The following is a 20,643-nucleotide window of genomic DNA, read 5'->3' as shown; positions in this document are numbered from 1 at the left end:
TGGGAGCAGTTACCCTAGTGATTTTCTGATGATAGTAAGTTCTCATGAGATATGATGGTTTTATAAGGGGCTTTTCCCCTTTTGTTCAGCACTTCTCTTTGCTGCTGCCATGTGAAGAAGGCTGTGTTTGCTTCCCCTTCTGCTATGGTTGTAAGCTTCCTGAGGCCTCCCCAGCAATGCTAAACTGTGAGTCAATTAAGCCTCCTTCCTTTATAAATTACCCAGTCTCGGATATGTCCTTACAGCAGTATGAGAACAGACCAATACAACAGCTATGTCCTCAAATGACTTATAATTTAAAAACATATGTAAAAACAATTAAGTAATTCAGAATTATGTGGGCAACTAAGTTTGGATTACTTTCAGGAATATAAGTAGGAAAGAAAGGAATTTATTTTCGTTAGTAGGCATCTGGGTAAAAATAAATGCTTGGTCTGCGTATTTTGATATATTATGTAATGATTCTTTTCCTTTTCCATTTGGTGTGCACACCAATCTGGTCTTAAAGAAAGACAGCGAACTGTGAAGTCATCAGAACTTTAAATTATTTGATGTCTGTATTTTCCCCCTAAATGCTAGTTTTACTTCCATCACATGCAGTATGTGCAGGCCAGGTAAAGGAATTAACCATGTCTCATGTTCTTGTAGCAGCAAAGAATGAAACCCTTTAAGGTATGAAACCCACTGCAGCTCTCAGCAGGGCCATTGCAAGAGGCAGCCCACCTAACAACAGATAAACTTTTCTTTCTTGCCTTCTTGTTCTAGTAATATAAGTGGTTCCAGGGTAGAAAACATGTCTTATTTAACTTTGCTCCCCTCAAGTTTAGCACATAGTAGAGGGCAGAATGATGAAGGGAATATGAATTACCAAATGTGAATATATATTTATGTACATGACCACTCAGCATGTACAGGGTGGTGATGGTGAGAGTCAGCGGGACCCATGTATGTTTGGAGCCAAATTAACTTCAGGTCAAATTCTCACTTGGCCATACACAATCAGAATAACTTTAGCCAGATTACACTCTGATCCTCCACTTCTTCATTTTCAAAATGGAGGTTGCAATACTGCAATATTGTGCATGAATACCATCAGGAGTGGATGGGATGTATGCAAACCATATAACACAGATTCAGATATGGTAGGTGTGTCAGAAGTGCTAGATAACATAGCCACGGCCCTGTGCCTAAGCTACTCTGAAACAAGAGACCCTTCTGCCCAGATGCCCATGAATACTCATATCAACACCAATAAGTTATTGCCACATACGAGCGTGTTCTTTTATCTTACTTTCCTTTTAGGAACATCTATGTTATGTCCTCAAGATCTAAATACCTAGGATGGGTTTTATAAAGCGGTGGTTCTGAACATTTTTTGGTGGAAGCTTGGCGGTGCCTTGGTATGTCACAGAGTAGAAGATGGCAGGGCTGCAGGAAAGGCAAAGTGTATCTCCCCTCCTTGCCCAACACGCATTGACACTTTCATGAGTTTTATATTTTAGTGCTTAGCCTAGGTTGAAAAAGGAGTTGCTGCCATTCTAAAAATCTTTTTTGGTTCATCCTATTTGTTGGAAGGAACTTGATTTTTTTTTACTATAAATTTTCTAGCAGTCTGACAATGGATTAGTCTTGCTGTCATTTAATGGTTGTTTGACATTGAGATAAGTTCCTAGTTTTAAATCTGCCCATGTGCATGAGATAGGCCCAAGGAGGTAAGTTTTATTAAGTAGAATTTAAAAGGGTATTTTTAGCCTTTTTTATATCTAAATTACCTCGAACCCATAGTGGGTCTCTTTTGTAGGATGTTGAATAAAAATTTGTATAGATCTTCCACAAAATTAAGAAAGACTTTACATAAGAGAAGAGTTCAACATGGGGTGCTCTAAGAAGACATACCCGCATTTAGGGCAACATGGCTTTTCTTCCTTGTAAGAGTGTTCTAGATGCAGGGCAAAGAGATGATTCCTAATGACTGGTACTTTTGTTCATGAGGGAGCATCCTCTCATCCTGCGGTTTAGTTCTTGTTTCTAGTGTGCAATGCTCATTATTGCCAGAAACAGTATGGGGGACCTTTTGCTTGTTTCACCCACTGTTCAGGTGATTCAGAGGTGGAGTCACCTTGTGGACCACCATCTCGTTTTTGGCAGTTTTACGCCAAAGACAAAACAGGACAGCTTGCCATTGCATGACGTCATCAGACACAACTGTGTACATCAATAATTATTAATAATAATAACACTAATACTGCCCAGTGTTTGTTTACTGCTGTATATTGGTTCAAAATGTCTTCTTATTCATCAGCTCATTTAGTTATAGAAGAGCTACTTTAGTCTCTTCATGTTATGTATGCAGTGACTAACCTACAGCAGGATTAAGTGAGTTCCTTCCGACTACTTTATCTATTTCCTGGGGTCCATAGACAAAGAAGAGGAATGCACCAAAGCCAGGCTCTGGGTTGTGGATATTCAGGCTGTGTAAATGTCCAATTTAATCGTGCCTGGGTAATACTGACACAGAATGGCTGTTGATGACAGTCGCATGCACATTGCGGAAATGAGAGATAGGCAAGTGCCATAAAGTCACTAATTAGATAGTCAAAATAAACAATTGTCTGTCAATTAATTGTCACAATCACTCGTCCCTTCGAAACAAATTGAATGACTAAAATGCACACAATTTTGCAAATAATGGTGCCAATGTAATTAAACCACTAGGAGAAATTAAATATTAGATACCATCTAGTGATTCTTTCAGTATTTGCTAAATCATTACTCATAATTCTCTTATTAAGAATCTCAGAGGTTAAAGACCTCAGTAGGTTATGTGCTCTGTAATAACTGTCATTATCTGATCTTGGGAGGCAAATAAATGAGGAAAGCATACCAACCCCCACACTCACATTCATTATAACTCATGGAATAAAATTTTTTAGAGGTATAAGAAAATTCAGAAATTATTTCATAGTCATAGAATTTTAGAGCTGTCAGAAACTCATTTTGAAGCCAAGACAGACTTAGTGGTTTGAACAAAGTCACGCTGTTTTGTATGAAAATCTGAGGTGGGTCTCTTGATGACTCTTTATGCAGGTGCTGTTTTCAGTAAAATGTGCTATCCCCTTGGCTCTAGAGAGTGATAATTATCATGATAAACATTGCTACTATTTGGAAGGCACATTTAAGTTTTCTTTTTCTTTATTACTTTTAACTTATTGCCTCTGAAATGAGCATAATTTATTGAGATAAAGTGGCCTTAAAGAAGCATCAAATCTATAGGGCAGCTTGGGAATCAGATAGCTGTGGATGAAATCTCTCATTCATCATAGGACCAAAGGGAAACACTGTAACAACTCCGTGTTCAGCATCCTCAACTATCAAGAAGGGAAGCAACAATACTGATGGGAATATGAACAAGCTTCTGCTTCCCTCATGATGTGCCAGTGTCCGTTCCAGTGATACACAAAAGGACAAACCCTGTTCTCAAAGAGCACACTGTTTGATAGTAGAAATAAATAAATAAAACATAATTCCAATCTTACATGCTCACATGAATTCCTCCTGTAGATATTAAGAACAATTTCCTCATCTCAGGTCTAGTCAGGATTTTCCTTTTAAATAGAAATGAACGCAAGCTGAATGCCTAGAGCACACAATTTCAGGAATTGTTTTTTCTCACCGTTGCACAAGTGCCGGGTCAGCTGCTAAGAGCAAGTGCCTCTTGTAAGCTTTGTACCCTGGATGCCTCCCTTGTCTCAACTAATCATGGCCCCATATCAAACCTGGCTTAAAAGTCCTTAATTCAGTTTAAAATCATTTACTGATTTAGGTCATTATTTGATGGATGACTGTCTACAGCTGTAGACTGTAAACTCTTTAACAGCAGGATCCTGGATTCTTTTCCTCAGCACAGCACCCCTACTGCCTGCATGCGGCACATTGTGGTAGTCCATAAACACTTGCCGTGTGAGGCTAAATGAAAGAATCGATTAATAGATGATGGAAGAATGTTGCTATGGTCTGAATGTTTGTGTCCCTCCAAAATTCATGTTGAAATACTAACCCTTAGGTGATGGGATTAAAAGGTGGGAGGTGAATGTGTTCTGAGGGTGGAGCCCTCAAGAATGGGATCAGTGTTTTGAAAAAAGGACCTCAGAGAGCTGCCTCATCTCTTTTATCCTGCAAGGACACAGTCGGAAGATGGCCATGTGAACCAGGAAACAGGCCCTCACCAGACACCAAATCTGGTACTTAGATTTTGAACTTCCTAGCCTCCAGAACTAGGAGAAATAAATGTTTCTTTTATTTGGTTATAAGACACCCAGCTATGGTATATTGCTATGGAAGCCCGAATGTTCAATAATATAAGGAATTAGTGAACAGAGATCTAAATCCACCTGGTGGGGTAGCAGGGACCCATTGCAGAGAAGGTGGGGTCTGCCAACCTCCAAAGCCTTTCCCACAAATTACGATCTGCAGACGGAAAGCATCCATCACCTGGCAACTTGTTGGAAATGCAGAATCTAGGGTCCTCCTCCTAGATCCAAATTTTGTCAAGACATCCAGGTGATTCCTATTCACATTAAAGTTGGAGAAGCACTGGTCTAAAGGATGCCGAAGTGAAGCCAGGTGAAGCCCAGAAACTGTCAGCTTAGGGCTGAGAACTCATTGCAAAAGGGTGATTGTTTTAAAACTTACATCATAAAAGCAAATAAAATGCGTTATATGATTCCTCTTTGCCAGGTTCTGATTCAAATACTCCATGTGTATTATTTCATCTCTTCAATGACCTTCTGAGCTATTATTACTATTATTATTCCCATTTTACAGCTGAAGAAAGTGAGGTGCAGAAAGATTGAGGCTCTTGTCAGTGTCATAAAATGAATAATTGGCAGGTCAGTCTCAGGCAGTCTGAATCCACATCCTGTGCTGTGAATGCTATACTTTTCTTTCCTTGTGAAATGTGTAGGTTTGGCATATAGCAATCTCCAATACACGTCCTCTCTCATTGAAAGAGTCATGCTTGAAGGACTGCTCAGCTTTTTGTCAAATTCTGCATGTTCCTCTGCCCCTCCTTTCCTTAAACATCTAACATGAGCTGAGATTATCAAAGTCAAACAAACACAATTCTCCAATTAAACACATCTCACTTATTCTTAAGCAGGCACTTGCCCTGGATAAGGGGTACTGAGGGATTTCTGGGAAGTGGTGACACTTGAATATTGCCAGGTAAGGTAGGTAAAGAATTGTCCTAGAAAACACATGGGCAGAAGCCAGCATAAGACATGCAGAAAACTGGTGATGAGCTTCAACACTAGAACCTACCCAGTGGAGTAATATGGGAGAAGCTCTTACTGGGGAGTGTGGGGTGGTTTGGAGGAGCATGGGGTGGTTTGATGAATCTTGGAGGGCTTCACTAGAATAGAAAGAGCAGCATAAAGAGCTGTGGACAGAACCCAGCAGAAGACTAAAAGCATCAGAAGTTCATGTAGATAACGGATGGGAGGGAGTCAATTGTTGACTTGTTGAGGTTGGGCTGCCCGCATGGAGGTGTCCAGTAGGTCTCTAGATTGCCAAGTCTTAAGCTTAACAGATAAATCTGGGGTAGAGATACAGGGTTAGGAGTTAGCAGCACACAGATACATACTTGTTGACTGAGGGAGGGATATGATTATCCAGGGACTGTTGTGGAGTGAGATAATGGGAAGTCATATAGGATGGAAACTTAATGAGCCCCAACATTGAAGAGGTGAATTGAAAAACAAGCCCTGAAGGCACCAGAGAAAGAAGAGTATGTAACCAGCACTACAGTGTGCTGTAGGGACTCACTCAGCAGTGACCCAGATGCCACCCCAGCCTTTGTGAGGCTCACAGCCCAGCTGGTGAGAGAGATGTGGAAGCCAATAGCACTGCAACATGAGGAAGGATGAAGGGGTGGGTAAAGGGCCATGCCCTCAGAGGGGCAATATCTAACTGTCAGGAGTGTTCAGAAATCCTTTTAGACATGAAGACATTTTGGCCCAAAGAAGCTAAAGCCATTTTGCCAACATTACTGGGAAAATCCCATAGCAAAAACAGGAGGAGAATTTGTTTTCTATGTTTTTAAGGAAATGAACTTACATGGTTTCAAAAATATCTCTCACTGTCCATTGGTACAGTTTCTCTCTGGCTGAGATGGCTTGGGCAGGGCCCCAAGAGCTGCATGTCAGGTCATAATTCACTCAGCAAGAGCCAAAGGCAATATCTCTGTCTCATAAATAGAAAAGGAGAGACTTTGCAGTCACTGTCACACTGACCACCTGGGGCCATGAACTCATTCTCAGATGAACTGCCTGCCACGAATAGGCTGGGAAGGCTCACCCAATGAGTGAGGGTGTTGGAGATTTGACTTTAGATGAAAACAAGCTGGCTTTTAATGATTTTGTTTCTTGAACTAATTGGCAGCAAAAAAAAAAAAAAAAAGGAACAAAAACCAGAATAAGCAACTATCCAATTTTTACTCAGCAAAGTCAACCTGCTTTGTCCAATGTCTTCCCCTAAGGGCTGAGGCCCACTACCCGCTCTGGTATGCAGCAGAAGGAGTTAAGTGGAAGGGTGGGAGTACCTTCTTCCTGCCCACAGGCGTACCTGTGTGGAGCCAGTTGCTGAGCACCCACCAGAAGGGGGCATCACTGAGACGTCAAGCCCAGGAAATGATTTCTCCTGTGCTATAAAACATGGTTTCCAACCCCCAGGTCACGAACCTGTATTGCACTGCAGGTTGTGGGTTGCACAGCAGAAAGTGAGAGGCACGGTGAGTGAGTATTTACAGCCACTCCACATCGCTTGCATTACTGCCTGAACTCTACCTCCTGTCAGATCAGTGGCCAGTGGCTGCATTAGATTTTCCTAGGAGGTCAAACCCTAATGGGAACTGCACGTGTGAGGGATCTAGGCTGCGCCCTCCTTCTGAGAATCTAATGCTTGATGGTCTGTCACTGTATCCCATCTAGTTGCAGGAAAACATTATGGTGTGAGTTGTGCAATAATTTCATTGTGTATTACAATGCAATAATAACAGAAGTAAAGTGCAAAATATTGTAAAGCTCTTGAATCATCCCGAAATAATCCCCCAACTCATGTCCGTGGAAAAATTATCTTCCACAAAACCGTTTCCTGGTGCCAAAAAGGTTGGAGACTGCAGATATAAAAGCAAAGAACTCCAGAGCAGGGTATAGAGATTCAGAGCCAGGGCACTGAAGAACAAAGAAGGAAGAGAACAAGACAGTGATATATTTGCTAGCAATTGGACTCTATTTTGAGTAGATGGGTCTGATCCATTTAAAGTGTTTGGTAATGGACAAACACCCATGAATAATTCAGGCCCATAACTTTTGTTTTAACTTAAATGATCTGGATAATTACTTGAATTTTTCTTCACAGTATCTAATATGTATATGTATATGCATATGTATAGCAAAAACTCAGCTGCAGCTTTCTGCTCAAAGTGGTTCATGGGATAATTTCTGGTGTAGTTTTGCTGTATTGAACAGAGAGACTGATTTCTCTTCTCTTGCCAGTTTCTCATTCCCTGTTGATAATTTTGTGACCAAGTGTGTGTGTGAGTGAGGGTGGAGTAGGGGGTGGCTAGGGGGAAGGAAGGAGATGGTCATCTACTATTCATTCATTCCATGCATTTTAGATGTGATATTCAGAGCCATCCATGTGCCAGATGCTATGGTAGGTGCTAGAGACACAAAGATGGATAAGATACAATACTTGACCTGAAAGGGCTCATAGTCTGGTGGGCACGTGAGAGCATTATGACATTGCTCTGTTAGAGGAAACCACAGAATGTGACAATGTACCAAGGAAAGGGACTTTGAGCCTTGCCTAAACTTACTGTCTGCCCATGTTTGTGTGGAGAGGGGTTGCCTAGCACCTCAGAGAAGCTCTTCGGTTTTCAGCTGGAGTCACTCTGAGCACAGAGTGAGTATGAGTTCCCAGGGCTGCACATACTCCCTCCTGTCATGTCTTCAGGTCACCAGCTTTGTGACACATTCAGTTTGTGATAAGGTGATGCTCAGACAACTGATCTCTTGGCCCATCCCTAGGGTCTTTTTACACTCTGTTCTTTTCTTCACCAGGGAGGAAAATCCATACCCTTCCACGGTTTCTTCTGAAGTGTGACCTTTCCTTTCATGTAACTTCTAAAAGAAACCCACTGTAGCTTTGATGTTTTATACTTTACAGGTCTGTAGTAAAAAGAGCCCAAGTCCTGCATTTGTGTAAAATATTTACTGAATCCCTGAATCCTGTGCTCCAGATGTGTTCTGAGTCAGATTCAAACCTCCATACCTCTGCCATGGAGTCAAAACTCCCTATCAAATCTATTCACGTATCAGCTCCATTACATCAATAACTTTATCTCTTTAGTACCTATCTATATTCTAGGACATAGAACTCAGCAGGTAGGTAGTCAACAAATATTTGTTGAGAAATGAATCTATTCAATACTTATTCTACATTTTGTTATATTGCAATACTGATCTTTTAAAGTGCAGCAAAATCATTTTTTTTGCCATTCTTTCTTGCTGATAGAATGGTCATGTATCACAATTATGGCCCCAGAAATATAAGGAGGTCTTTTTGGGCAGGGATCCCAGGGGAGCTCCTCAAAGGGGCACAAATTCAGTTAGCTTATGCACTTTTACCATTCTGGCCTCTTGCCCTTTGTCCTTCTGCTTTTCCAAGGCTGCAAAGCAACCATGATGACAGGAGATGCAACGAATGGCTTTCAACTGACCTTGAAGAAAAGCTGTGCAACAATCCATCAGAGATATAGTAAAGGAGATTCCCTCTATAGGAATGTATATGTGTATATATGTATACATATCTCCCTATCTAGGATATTTCTATATAAATATAGGACTGGATATAGAGATCCCTATATAGGAATCTCCTTGATGACATCCCTGATGGATTTTTGCACAGCTTTCCCTTGGGGGATGCCCAATGGCAAGGAACTCATCATTTCAGAAAAAAAGCTTCCCGGGCAGATCTGTTTGTTGCCAAGCTTCATGTTTTTGTGAATCAGAATTTCTCCTACTTTAATGGCCATCCATTGGTCTTAATTCCATTCCACAGGAGACACACATAAATAACCAGTCTCTTTGTCATGACAGAACCACAAATGTTTAAAGATAGTCACCATATTCCTTCTATAGCCCTTCTACCTTCAGGCCTTTCAGAGGTCTTCTTTCTTTTTGTTTTTGGTCTTGCTATACCTTGAAAGTGCCCCTTATAAAGCACGTGGTTGGAAACTGAATCCCCAATGTTACAGTGGGGCCTAATGAGAGGTGTTTAGATCCTGAGGACTTTACCTTCATGAGAGGATTAATGCTGATTGTAAAAGGTTTGAGGCTTTGAGTTTAATCTCTTGCTCTTTTATGCCCATGCGATGCCTTCTGCCATCTTATTTTGCAACAAAAAGCCTTCACCAGATATGCTCCCTAAATTGTGGAATTCCTGGTCTCCAAAACCAGGAGCCAAATAAATTTCTGTTTTTTTTTTTTTTAAAGAAATTACACAGTCTCAGGTATTTTTTTTATAGCAGCATAAGATGGGCTCTGTTAGATTTTTTTTGGTGCTCTTGTTTGTTCAGCCTATTTCGGAGTTAAAGAAATACATGTACTTTGATAATGCATTCCCTCATCCTTAGCAGTTTCCATTTTATAAACAATCTTGTGCATTCAGCATGCAACCACACACACATACATACACACAAAGGAAGAAACGATTCTGAAATGATTTACTCCAGTCAACTGAAAAATCAGCTGACATAGAACAAGGATATGTTGTTTACAAAATGAAGTGCTTGTAGTTTTTTGTTTTTATGTGAAAATTTTACACTGACATGCACTTTAGATAGAATTGGCAGTTCTAAAAAAATTACTCATTTAACAAAAAACCCCAAAATGTTAATATGATTTACTTTCAAACCAGCTTATGTCTTCACCATGTATAACTTTATCATTCCCTAATTTGGGGGAAGTTTGTGCTTCAAAGACATTTTGCAATCAGTAACACTTGAACTTAGACATATAGAGCAGGAAACAGAGTGAAGGGGATATAAAGGGGATATAAAGGGGATATAAATCCCAGTAGCTATAAAGAGCAAAGTATTTCATATATTAAAATATATGATCTAGTGAAATGAAATTCAGATATCAAATGATACATGTGTACATTCAGAGTCCAATGCATAGATATCAAAGAAACAAGCAAACATAGGTTTATCTGACAACATGTTGTCAGATAAGCTCAGTTCCTTTATTGAGAAGGTAGTGGCATAGTGGCATTTGCGGGTAGGTGGCTTTTATGCCTACCGGAATGTGCCTGGGCCTCCTGTGGAATGTCTGGCATCTCCATAGTTAATTAATCTATTCTGCATTCTTCCTGTACCCCACAGGGCTGACTAAAAAAATCTTGCAGGGAGAAAATTTGGCTTCTGAAGTGCTGCTTAAGTGACCTGACTTCTTAAAATAGTCCTTCATAAACAAACTCACATGATATAATTTAAGTGTGTAAATCCAATTACATTTCCGGGGGAAGTGCAGGAAAGATTACACTGGCTTTCCCGGCTCTGTTGTGGCTGGCTGAAGCAGCATTCCTCCACTAAAGCCTCATGAAAATTCTGAGAAGAAAATTCTTTACATAACCCACTCTTTTGCTAACTGAGGTCCAAACTTACGTATCACAGAAATTTTGCAACCTTCAATACTGCTACCAACCTTCATGTTCTGTTACTTTAGCAGAACGTGTTAAAGAGAAAACCAAGAACACACTTCAGAAGCAGTAAGTCAAGAGAACCGATATGTTGTCCAACTGCATATTCTGGGCCTACTGGTCTTTCAGAGAACCGATGTTGTACCTATCTGGTGCTGAAAGGAAAGGCTTAAGATGAATGTGGCAAGTGTCTCCTATGTTTTGGAAATAAACACATGTAGAATCAACTTAAATAGACACACTTGTGAAATGAATACATTAGCATCTTAAGAAATATTTAGACAACAGTAAAATGTCACATCAGCATGATTGTAGTAGTGTCCTCTGATTAAATAAATGTTGCTGGCAGCACTGAATATGGAATAAACTCTTTTTAAAAATCTTTCATTTTTTTTTTGCTTGATTTCACTCATTTCTGATGAGCTCTTAAAATGCCATCAATCATCAAAGTGTAAATATGACTAATGCATTTGTCCTACTTAGCATGACATTGTAGCAGCTGCTCCAGAAGCAAAGTCCTCCCAGTCTTCCCAGTTCTAATCTAATTATGCTCTGACCTGCTAAGAGTCAGGTGATATTACCGGATGTGAAGGAAAACACATTCATAATTCAGTCTTGCAAAGCAGACACTGTACAATCATTTTACAACTCTCTCTAAACACACAGACAACAAGCCGATTTGCAACTCCAGGGCAAAGATGTCTACAGGCCAGGGCTGAAAGGATTTAATTGGTCATTTCAGCAGTCATTAAGATATCCTTTGTGAAGCCCATTCTCCACCAACACGCATACACACACACGAAGAAGAAAGAAAAGAAGAAAAAAAGAAAGAATGAAGAGGAGAATCTCTGGGTATTTTTCACAAGAGAGAACAATATTTCCATTTCTCAGCATTCAGAGGAATCTCTTGGGAAAGTTGACACTCAGATTGGTTTTTGAAAGGCATTTTTTCTCAGGCATGCTGGAAAGCTGCCATTATTTTTTTAAAGTCTATGTGAATTTCCTAAAGAAAAATGTACGGAAATGGAGATATTTGGGGTTTTAAGAAATGCACACCACAACAAGTGAGGTGCATTAAATTGGATTCCAGTCATACTCATTTAATGGATATTTATGTCTCTGAAGCACATATGTACCTTGATACCAACCACCAAATTGGAATGATTTACATTACATGCCATTTGTTGTATGTTAAGAAGTCATAGGACTCCCTTTATTTGATTTGAGATAGCTACCAATAACCTTAGACTTAGACAAAGAACATATAATATCTTATGTTTAAATTGTACAAATGAGGGGAGAGATGGTGGTAATTTCATTACATTCATTTCATCTTTACTGTGAAGTCAGTCCTTCATTTAAATGGTCAGAAATGTGTATTTAAGTCACATACAAAGTCAGCTTCCCTCCTGAACTCGATCTACTCATACTATACACCACTATCTTATCCAGCACATACACACAAAAACATTTTCTCCTAAAGGATTTTTTAAAGACCAAATGGTAGGCTAAATGTCCCTCATTATAAGTCAAGTTTAACGATCATTCTTTAGCATTTTGCTGGCTCTAGTCTCTCCTGTTTGATGCGATGTTGAAAGGCAGGAAAGAAGATGTTGTATGAGAAATTCAAATCCGACAGCATGACCTTGAGCACTATGCAACCTGGATTTGCATACCTGACTGCCTTTGATTGTACAGTTATCTTGGAGAAATCACCTTCACTCTGACAAGTCTGCTTATCTGCTTCACCAAGAGGCACAGAAGACTAATTAGCCACTAGCTGTAACATTTTAGAATCTCCAAGAGGGAACCATAATGCAGCAATCTTTCTGGTTAAATATTGCTGCCTCTCAGTTTTCCAATAACGATATGATTTCTACCATCTTATCACTAATGAGCTGAAGAATTAGAATGAGATAGTTTCAAATGTAAGATAGCTCATATTATTGTCATCAGCAATTAAAATAGAGTAAAACGCTAACTATAGTAATAGCATTTAGAATTTCTCAACCTTGTGAAAGAACCTAGCAAATATAATCTTATCATTAATGCTTTATTTATATATACAACAACATTTTGTAATAAATTTCCTGGTGGATAAATCAAATTGGTGAGACAAACAATTGGTTTATGAAGTGGAAAAAATAAATCAGTGTCTTAGGGAAATCTGGATAGGGCATTCCTATCATTGATTTGAAGCTTTTTAAACTTGAATTGGGTGAAATTTCATAAGAAATAAATAAATGTAGTCCTAGTGTTACCTATAGCTGAGCTAAGTCAGAATGAAATAAAAGGAACCCTTCAAACTGGGTTTTGAACCTTCTGAAAGTTCCTCAGTCTTTCCGATGCCACTCCAGAAGCAGAAAACATGGGTGATTATGTCTGTTCTAGACGATAATCTCTTTGTTGGGTGAGAAGTCAGTGTTTGTAGTCTGTTAATTGAGTAGAGAAAACATAAACCATCTCTTTGCTGATGGCAGGGAACTTCCTGAGTGACCCTTTTTAGGTTCCATTTTGTATCCACATTGGGAAGCAAATGGTGATTGAATTAACACAGGGCTTTGTCTTCATATAGGGTGTCTGCAGAGATTTGCAGTGTGGTTGCTACCCTGTCAAGTCACAGATGTAATTTTCTTCAGGATAGAAAGAGGGAAAACAGATTCTCATAGCTTAGATTCAAGGAAGGCAATCATTGGCTCATTCGTTCCTTTCAAAACGACATTTTCAGTGAAGTAAAACAGCTGCCAAGGTGTGCTGACTCTATACTCTCATTTTCATTTCCTAATTCTTGAAAATGCTAAGTTAAACCGTAGCCATCCTCCTAAAGAGAATGAAGATTAATGTAGAGAAAGATGCTGTTTCAGAGTTTGTGGCCTTCAGCTGACAAATTTGTATCTAGCTAAGCAGAATGATGAGCTAGCTGCAATGAGCCTGTGCCCAGCAATTCACTCATTTTTCTCTCATAATTTCCCTTTGGCTTCATTAAATGTTCATTCATGTGCTATTCAGAGCTTACTCTCTTAAGTAGTAAAAAAGAGGTACTCCTCACTCTTAAATAGTTTCAAATGCTGATGTGTTTAGAAGGATAATCACTAAAAGGTTTCTGGATAATTATTGGCATTAGAGTCAGGGTTTGAATTCTGTCCTCACCACTTGCTAGGCTCCTGATCTTCAGGATATCGCTGTAAAGTTTCTAGGAATTTGTCATTTTTTTTTCTCTGAAATGAAAATGAAGGATGATACCATCTATTTTTCATCATTAGATGGGACAATGCACATAAAGGTGCTTAGTTATATGTAAAATATTGTGCAAAGTAAAGGATTATTATTGTTTTTTGATTTCTTTAAAAGATATTTATTTGTAAGCCTGCCTTACATACATATGAGGTGCACACATGTGTGTGTGTGTGTAGAAAGCTTTCACCAACACAAAATATAAAATATAAAATATCCAGGGCACTTCGATATTTTATAATATTTCCTATATGATGAATGCTCTTATTCACTCAGTGACTGTTTGTTGAATACTTACTGTATGTCTGGCATTTTTCTAGGGGCTGAGGATAAAATGCTAATTATGATAGACAACATCCTTGCCCTTACGGTGTTTGCATTCTTGTGAGGGTGTGGGGGAGAAACATAGTAGTTGTAAACAAATAAGATAATTTCAGATAGCAGCTGTGCTCTGGAGAAAATAAAACAAGTCATTTATTAGAGAAACTAGTAGCATTTGAGAGTTTGGAACAATGAGAATGTGCCAATCTTATAAAGATGGGAAAAATTGCTCTAGGTAGCAAGTGAAAAGACACAGAATTAGGAAGAGCCTAGAATATGGCAAAAATGGACAATGTATTCGAAGCCTAAGGAAGAGAAGAGAAGGAAATATGGTTGGAGAGAGAAGAAGTAACTAGCTCAGAGAATCAAGCATGCTGTGGTAAGCAGTTAGGATTTTACTCTAGTTGCTATAAGAAGTCTTTAGCAGGTTTTGAGCATTCCTTATGTGTTACCAGACATGGAAAACTAAATAGTACCTATTCAGAAATCACAGATTTTTATAAAAAGCGATTTATTCTCTACTTCGTCCATCTGCAAGATCTAGGAAAGACTCTTAAGCCCATAGAGGGCGCCAAAGGACCTTTAAAGGCCCTTTCAGCACCGAAGTGAGGGGAGAGCGCTCTGGTTGTTCCTTTAGAGTTTCGGTAAAAGGTGACACAACCTACGAAATCGTAGCTTATCTGTAATTCTTACCCCAACGAAAATTGAATGAGCTTGTTTTACATGCATCAGGACCTTGGTTTTCACAGTGGAGAATTGTTTATAATGAGATGAGAGTGGGAAGACATTTGGGGGTTATTTTTAATCTTCTCCCATCTGGTAGTATTTGAGTAGAGTATAAAACAAATATGGAGCCAAAATTTACTTTCTGGATTCACTTGGCAAGAAAAATATATCTATACTTAGAACTTTGAAAACACTCATCATTCGCCACTTAGGATGTGTTATTCTAAATACTATTCCAACTTACTTATTAAGTATTTTAGTTGTGCATACTGAGAAAGGCTATTGCATGAAAAGCAGTGGGTTATAATAAATGGAATTTCCCGCACATGATCAGATAGCTATGCTTTATTGTGAAACCAACTCATAGTGAGTTAGATGAAAAAAAGAGAAGGCAAAGAGAAAGAAAGAAGAAACAGGAAGAGGAGGAAGACAGAGAATGAAAGATCTGCTAATGTCTAAGTGTACAATAAAAAGATAAAAAAGAGAATGAGAGAGCTTGGAATAAAGTAGATTTAGATGTACTGACATGTGGGTCTTCATATAACTAGGATTGAGAAATAGTTAATACCAAAGAATTGGACTTTCACTTCCCAGGTTGAGACTTACTTGTTACAGGTGGATATAAAGGTTCATGGTGACTGTGATAAAACATTCATTATTGTCTTTAATAAGAAAAAGTTCAGTCAATCAGGCCTTACTCAGAGTCTCTCATCTCACCATTTCATACCTGATAATCACAGGCATGTAGTTTATATACTCCTTGCTTTACCCAGAGAGACTTTAGAAAGCACTGTAAAAGCAGCCAACCAGTTAAGTCACCTAAGCAAAGGAATACGGAACTATCGGAGAAGAGACAGCATCCCACATTGACCGGAAGTCCAGGAGGCCAGTGATAGGTAAAACACTGACAGTGCTGGCAATCTAAACGTCATGAGCAATTTTTAGTTCTAACCACCATCTATTCAAATTTGACCAAAAGGAAGAGGAATTTTAAGCTTCTAATACAGCAAAAAAGGATACAGAGGCCAAGGCTGAATAACAGAGCAGGCCCTTACAAAGCAGCCCTCTGATCATGCATCTCACACCAGCCATCTATTTGAAAAACACTTAACTTGACATGTTTCCTTCAATTTCGAGGAATCCCCAAATGCACTCTCCTGTTACCTACCATATATTTTGCAAAGACAGTGCCAGGCCATTAATTATCTATTGGTTTTAGTAAATTTAAACAATAGAATCAATATCTACCTTCTCATCCAAAGACAATGTGAACTTTGTTCACATAAGCATATCCATATTTAAGAGGGAAGAATAGAAAAAAAAAGGAGAAGGAGAAAGATACCTAAAGAATGAGATTCCACTTAAACATAATATTTAAACCATCAACATCAAAATACCCTTTTCCAATTAATCAAAATTTGTGTTCTTTGCCACCCCCCCTCCCCATTCCTGATGTTGGTTTATTCAAAGCACTGGGGTCGCAGCTTGTCATGAGAGAAGATATCATGTTTGGTCACTAAGGCAATAAAAAATTTCCTGAGAAAATCATGAGTCAAAGATTGTTTGAAGGATTGGATGAAATAACATGTTCAGTACTCAGCACAGACAATCAGTTTGTGTTTAACAAATTAAACATATACTGATTGTTCCTTTGAGAACTGAGGGTTTGTGGCTTAGAGATATGGAAAAATCCAACTCTGAAGCCCAGAGTCCCCTACAACACCCTGCTGGGACTTTCATGAGGAGAGCTGTTAAGGAATGGGTCACCCTCTAATCTGGATGCTTCTCCTCCCCTTCTCTCTCCTCCAGAGACTGCAGAACCTGAGGGAGGGGGATGAGAAGTAGAAAGCAGACTTTCCTAGCTGATGTCAGAGTGGAATTACTCATAGAATCAGAGTAGAAGGGTAGAGTTGGTAGAAACTTTTAGAGGTAATTTAGTTCCACTTTAAGAAGAGATTGCACTCCGCTAACACTCAAGACCTGCTAGGTGCAAGGCACTGTGCCAGCCTGAAGGAGGAGACTTAAAGAGAGTGAAGCAGCCTTGGCTCTCTAGAAGCTATATGTTTAGTAACCCGGGGAAGTCACAGGGGAAATGCAAGGCAGGCAGGAGTTACCTGGTTGATGGAAATGACCGCCAGCCGAGGGATGACCACTTGGAGGATCACCTGCAGCAGTGAGGTGCCCAGGCCGGCCAGGATGGCCCAGGTGAGCGGCAGCGGCAGCATGCTGTAGGTGGCAAAGAGCGTGAAGAGCACGTAGCCTATGCCGTCGCCCAGGAGCCCGTAGCCGAGGCCTGCTGCCAGGATCTGGGTGGTCATGGCCACCCAGGTGACCACGCCACTGTACTGAAGGTACGTGTGCGAGGTGGTGTCTTTCCTGACCACCACCAGGGCGCAGATCACCACCTCAATGCCGGTGAAGAAGCCCAGCAGGATGCCCTTGAGCGGGTCCATCGGGGCGGAGGCCAGGCTCAAGTGCAGGACCAAGAGAGTGAGTTTGGTCAGCACGTCCAGCACGTTCATCACCACTTCTGATTTGCGCCTCTGGCCCAAGAAATAGCGCTGGTAGAGGCGTTCCAAATCCCGAGACTTGAAGGAGTTGCGTAAGGTGGGGAAAATCACCCCTCTGTAGCTGTAGCCCCCGTTGAGGAAGAAATCCGAGTTGCTCGGGGCACAGTCAAGGTTCAGGAAGCCCAAGTCGCCCCCGCCCCCGCTGCCGCTGGCACTGCCGCTCCCGCTTCGTTCCGGGAAGACTTTAGTGCCGCAGGTGCTGTGCGCTCGCTCTCCCGGGCCAAGCGAGTAGAGGGGAAGCCCCGAGTCGCCTGACAGCTGCGGCGCGTGGTGGTGGTTGGGGCCGGCGCCCGCGGGGTCCGAGGCTTTGCTGGAGCCTCCGCTCCCACCGCCGCTGCCTCCCCGGTGCCCGTGAATGAAACGCTGCTCCGTGATGTGCCGCACCGCCGTCTGCCACAGCAGCCGCTGCGGCCGGGAGCTGCTCCTGCCGTCGCCGGCCGGGGGCGTCGGGTGGATGGTGTAGAGTTCCTCGCTGCCTGTAAGGCAGCGCACATCGGAGAGCTCCATGGCGCTGGGCCGCAGGAGGGAGGCTCAGAACCTTGGGGAGGCAGCCGGAGGAGGGGGTTCCTAAAGACTCGAAGGCGGCCTAGTAGGAGCTTGGCAGCGATCCCCTCTATCCTAGGCTGCCCCGTTGCAGGAGCCCTGGGTCAGGACTCCCTGTAGGTCAGGTCATACTGTGCCCAGGGGCAAAGGGCACCTGGAAGATCCGCGGCGGACCTCCGCGTCCTTGCGCGCCTCTCTCCCGCCAGTTGGCGCAGCTTGGGTACGCAGCGGCAGTGGCTATTTGTCCGCAGGAGCTGCAGCGCTCCGAGCCACGCAGCCCCTTCCTGGACACAGGCTCCTTGGTTGGTTCTAGGCTCAGCGTCTTGGCGCAGCCTTTGCTCTCCAAGAGACGCCTAGGCTCCTGGGCGCCAAGCTTCTGCTGCGCATCGGGCGGGTCCTGGCTGCAGCACTGGGCTCCGGACGCCCACTGCTCCGCAGCTTCAGGGGGCCCGGCCGGGGGTGACCGGCGGCAGCGATGGGTGCGAAGTTAGCAGATGTGGTTGGAATCATCGCCCTTCGGAGAACTCCATTGCGCCGGGATGGGGAGCAGAGGCGGAGCTGGGGGCGGGAGCAAAGAAGGAGGAGGGGGGCACGGTGAGGTGTTGGGGCGCCCTGCGACAGGTTTGGAGCAGGGGTAGCCTCGGCGCTAACAAGTCACCAAATAGTTAATTTGGAGGAAGGGGTATGCTGAGGCTCACTCCTTGGCTCCTTCCTAGATCTGGAGCAAGGATTGACAGCTCAGCGCTGGCTCTGGCCAGAAGCATTCCTCCCGGAGAGGGTGTGGGGACTCTAGCCCCAGGGTCCCAGCCTGAGCTATAAGACGAGGTCAACGCTTCCAGCTGTGCTTTCGAAGGGTCGCAGCACACAGTTCCCATCCCCTTTACTTCGTTCTTTGGAGTCCATTTGGCTCGGAGCTAGGAGGACCAGGAGGCGGGGGAAGGAGAAAGTAGGGTGGGCTCCAAAGCCAAGAGCTCCGAGAACCAAGAGGAGCCGCCGGTGCGGGTATCCGAGGTTGAGAACTGAAGCTTGCAGGGTGCGGCGAAGGTTTGGAGGAGAAGGGAGGCCTGAGGCCGCTTGGAAGTCGACAGAGACGCCTCTGGATCCAGGGAAGTGCCGCCGCGTGCCACCCTGGAGCTCTGAAGCGCGCTGCAGGCACCAGGCGACTGGGAGGAATTTGGAGACCTGTCAGAGCGGTCAGACACTCCTGGTGACTTAAACCAGTCCCAGCGCCAAGCCACGCCCCCGGGACCGAGCTGAGGGTGGCGGAGGGACCTGCCACCCAGATTTGGCCAGGACGCCCCAGGTCTGGCAGTCAGCGGCACGCGTGGGCCACTGTGGGAGAGGACCATTGAGGGCTAGGACGGGCGGGCGCCCCCAGCCCTCCCTGGGTGCGCTGAGATCCAGCGTTCCAGCTGACCACGCCAGCCGGTCCCTCCGCTGTTCTCTTTTAGGTATTGGCCCTTGTCCTCTGCAGGTGCGGAGCCAGGACTCGTAGGCCGCTTTGCCCACGGACTCGGGGAGCCCAGCGCGACGGAATACAGGGTCTCCTTTCCGCCCTCCCTACCCAGGCGTCTTTTGCCAAAGCCAACTTTCCGGCTCCCAAGAAGCCGCAATCGTAGAGGCAGGCAGTTTCCTATGGGAGCCTCTTTACTACCTCGATCCGGAGGGGCTGAGGAGATGGGGCATTAAAATGGAGACGTCCCCTGCCTGCCTCGCACACTGAGTTTCTCCGCTTACAATAGGGTCCAGGAAGCGGACGTGGAGAAAGGCATGTCCGGGGCCCGCCTCACCCTAGCCCAGGTTTCCCGCCCACCCAGGCTCAGCCGAGCGCTCGCGGACAAAGCCTGCGGTGGCGCTCGCGGCGGATCAAGTGGCTGCGCGGTGGGCGCTTAGTGCCGGTGCTGACGCCGGACGAGCAGCGTCCCTGGGTGTAGGGTCTGCAGGGTCTGCAGGGCAAACGCGGCCGTCACAGTCCCGCACCCGGATGCAGGTGGAGGAGCGGTGGTGGTCACCACCTCCGCCACCAAGACTGCGGCTGCAGCCGGTGGAGCCCGGGCCCAGAGCACAGTCAGCTGATGGCCAATGACGTCAGGCCCTGGGCGCGTTCGCGGCTCCCTGTGGCGTCCCATGAAAGCCCAAATGACCTCCTTGCCTTGCTGCCCCCTCAGCCCCTCCTGAGCGAGAAGCTCTCTTCCCTCCTGCCTGTCCTAAGGGAGAATAAATTTCGATCCCCGACCCCCCAACCACATACACTGTCTCCTGGGTTATTTCTGTCGGCTGTGTCCCAGAAACGCAGGGTTTAATTCTTTGCTTTTTAATTCCTTCCCAGCGCCCCCCCCCCCCCCCAACGCATTTGAGCTTCGGTCACCTGCCTTGCAAACAGAATTCCAGAAGGAAGAGAAAAGAATCCTCCAACATTCCCCAAATCCCTAACCAGTAGATTTCTGGAATCTGGTGCACTCCCTGGAAGACACTCCCTTAATTCCAA

General features: G+C 43.3%; 1 protein-coding gene across 5 annotated transcripts in view; it reads right to left on the bottom strand.

Annotated features, from left to right (window-relative positions):
• ADCY8 (adenylate cyclase 8) overlaps nt 1-19,342 on the bottom strand; it is a 257,131-nt gene extending 237,789 nt beyond the window's left edge. For all 5 annotated transcript variants that reach the window (XM_002807642.7, XM_035277484.3, XM_035277486.3 and 2 more), the window contains exon 1: nt 17,157-19,342. In XM_002807642.7, the coding sequence (XP_002807688.4) occupies nt 17,157-18,119 (963 nt within the window). In that variant the 5' untranslated portion in view covers nt 18,120-19,342. The remainder of the gene's footprint in view (nt 1-17,156) is intronic.
• Nucleotides 19,343-20,643: the final 1,301 nt, after the last annotated feature.

This window comes from Callithrix jacchus, chromosome 16 (genome assembly GCF_049354715.1).
Source record: "Callithrix jacchus isolate 240 chromosome 16, calJac240_pri, whole genome shotgun sequence".
Taxonomy (NCBI): domain Eukaryota; kingdom Metazoa; phylum Chordata; class Mammalia; order Primates; family Cebidae; genus Callithrix; species Callithrix jacchus.
The sequence above is the reverse complement of the archived record's forward strand: the minus strand, read 5'-3'. Positions and strand labels throughout refer to the sequence as shown.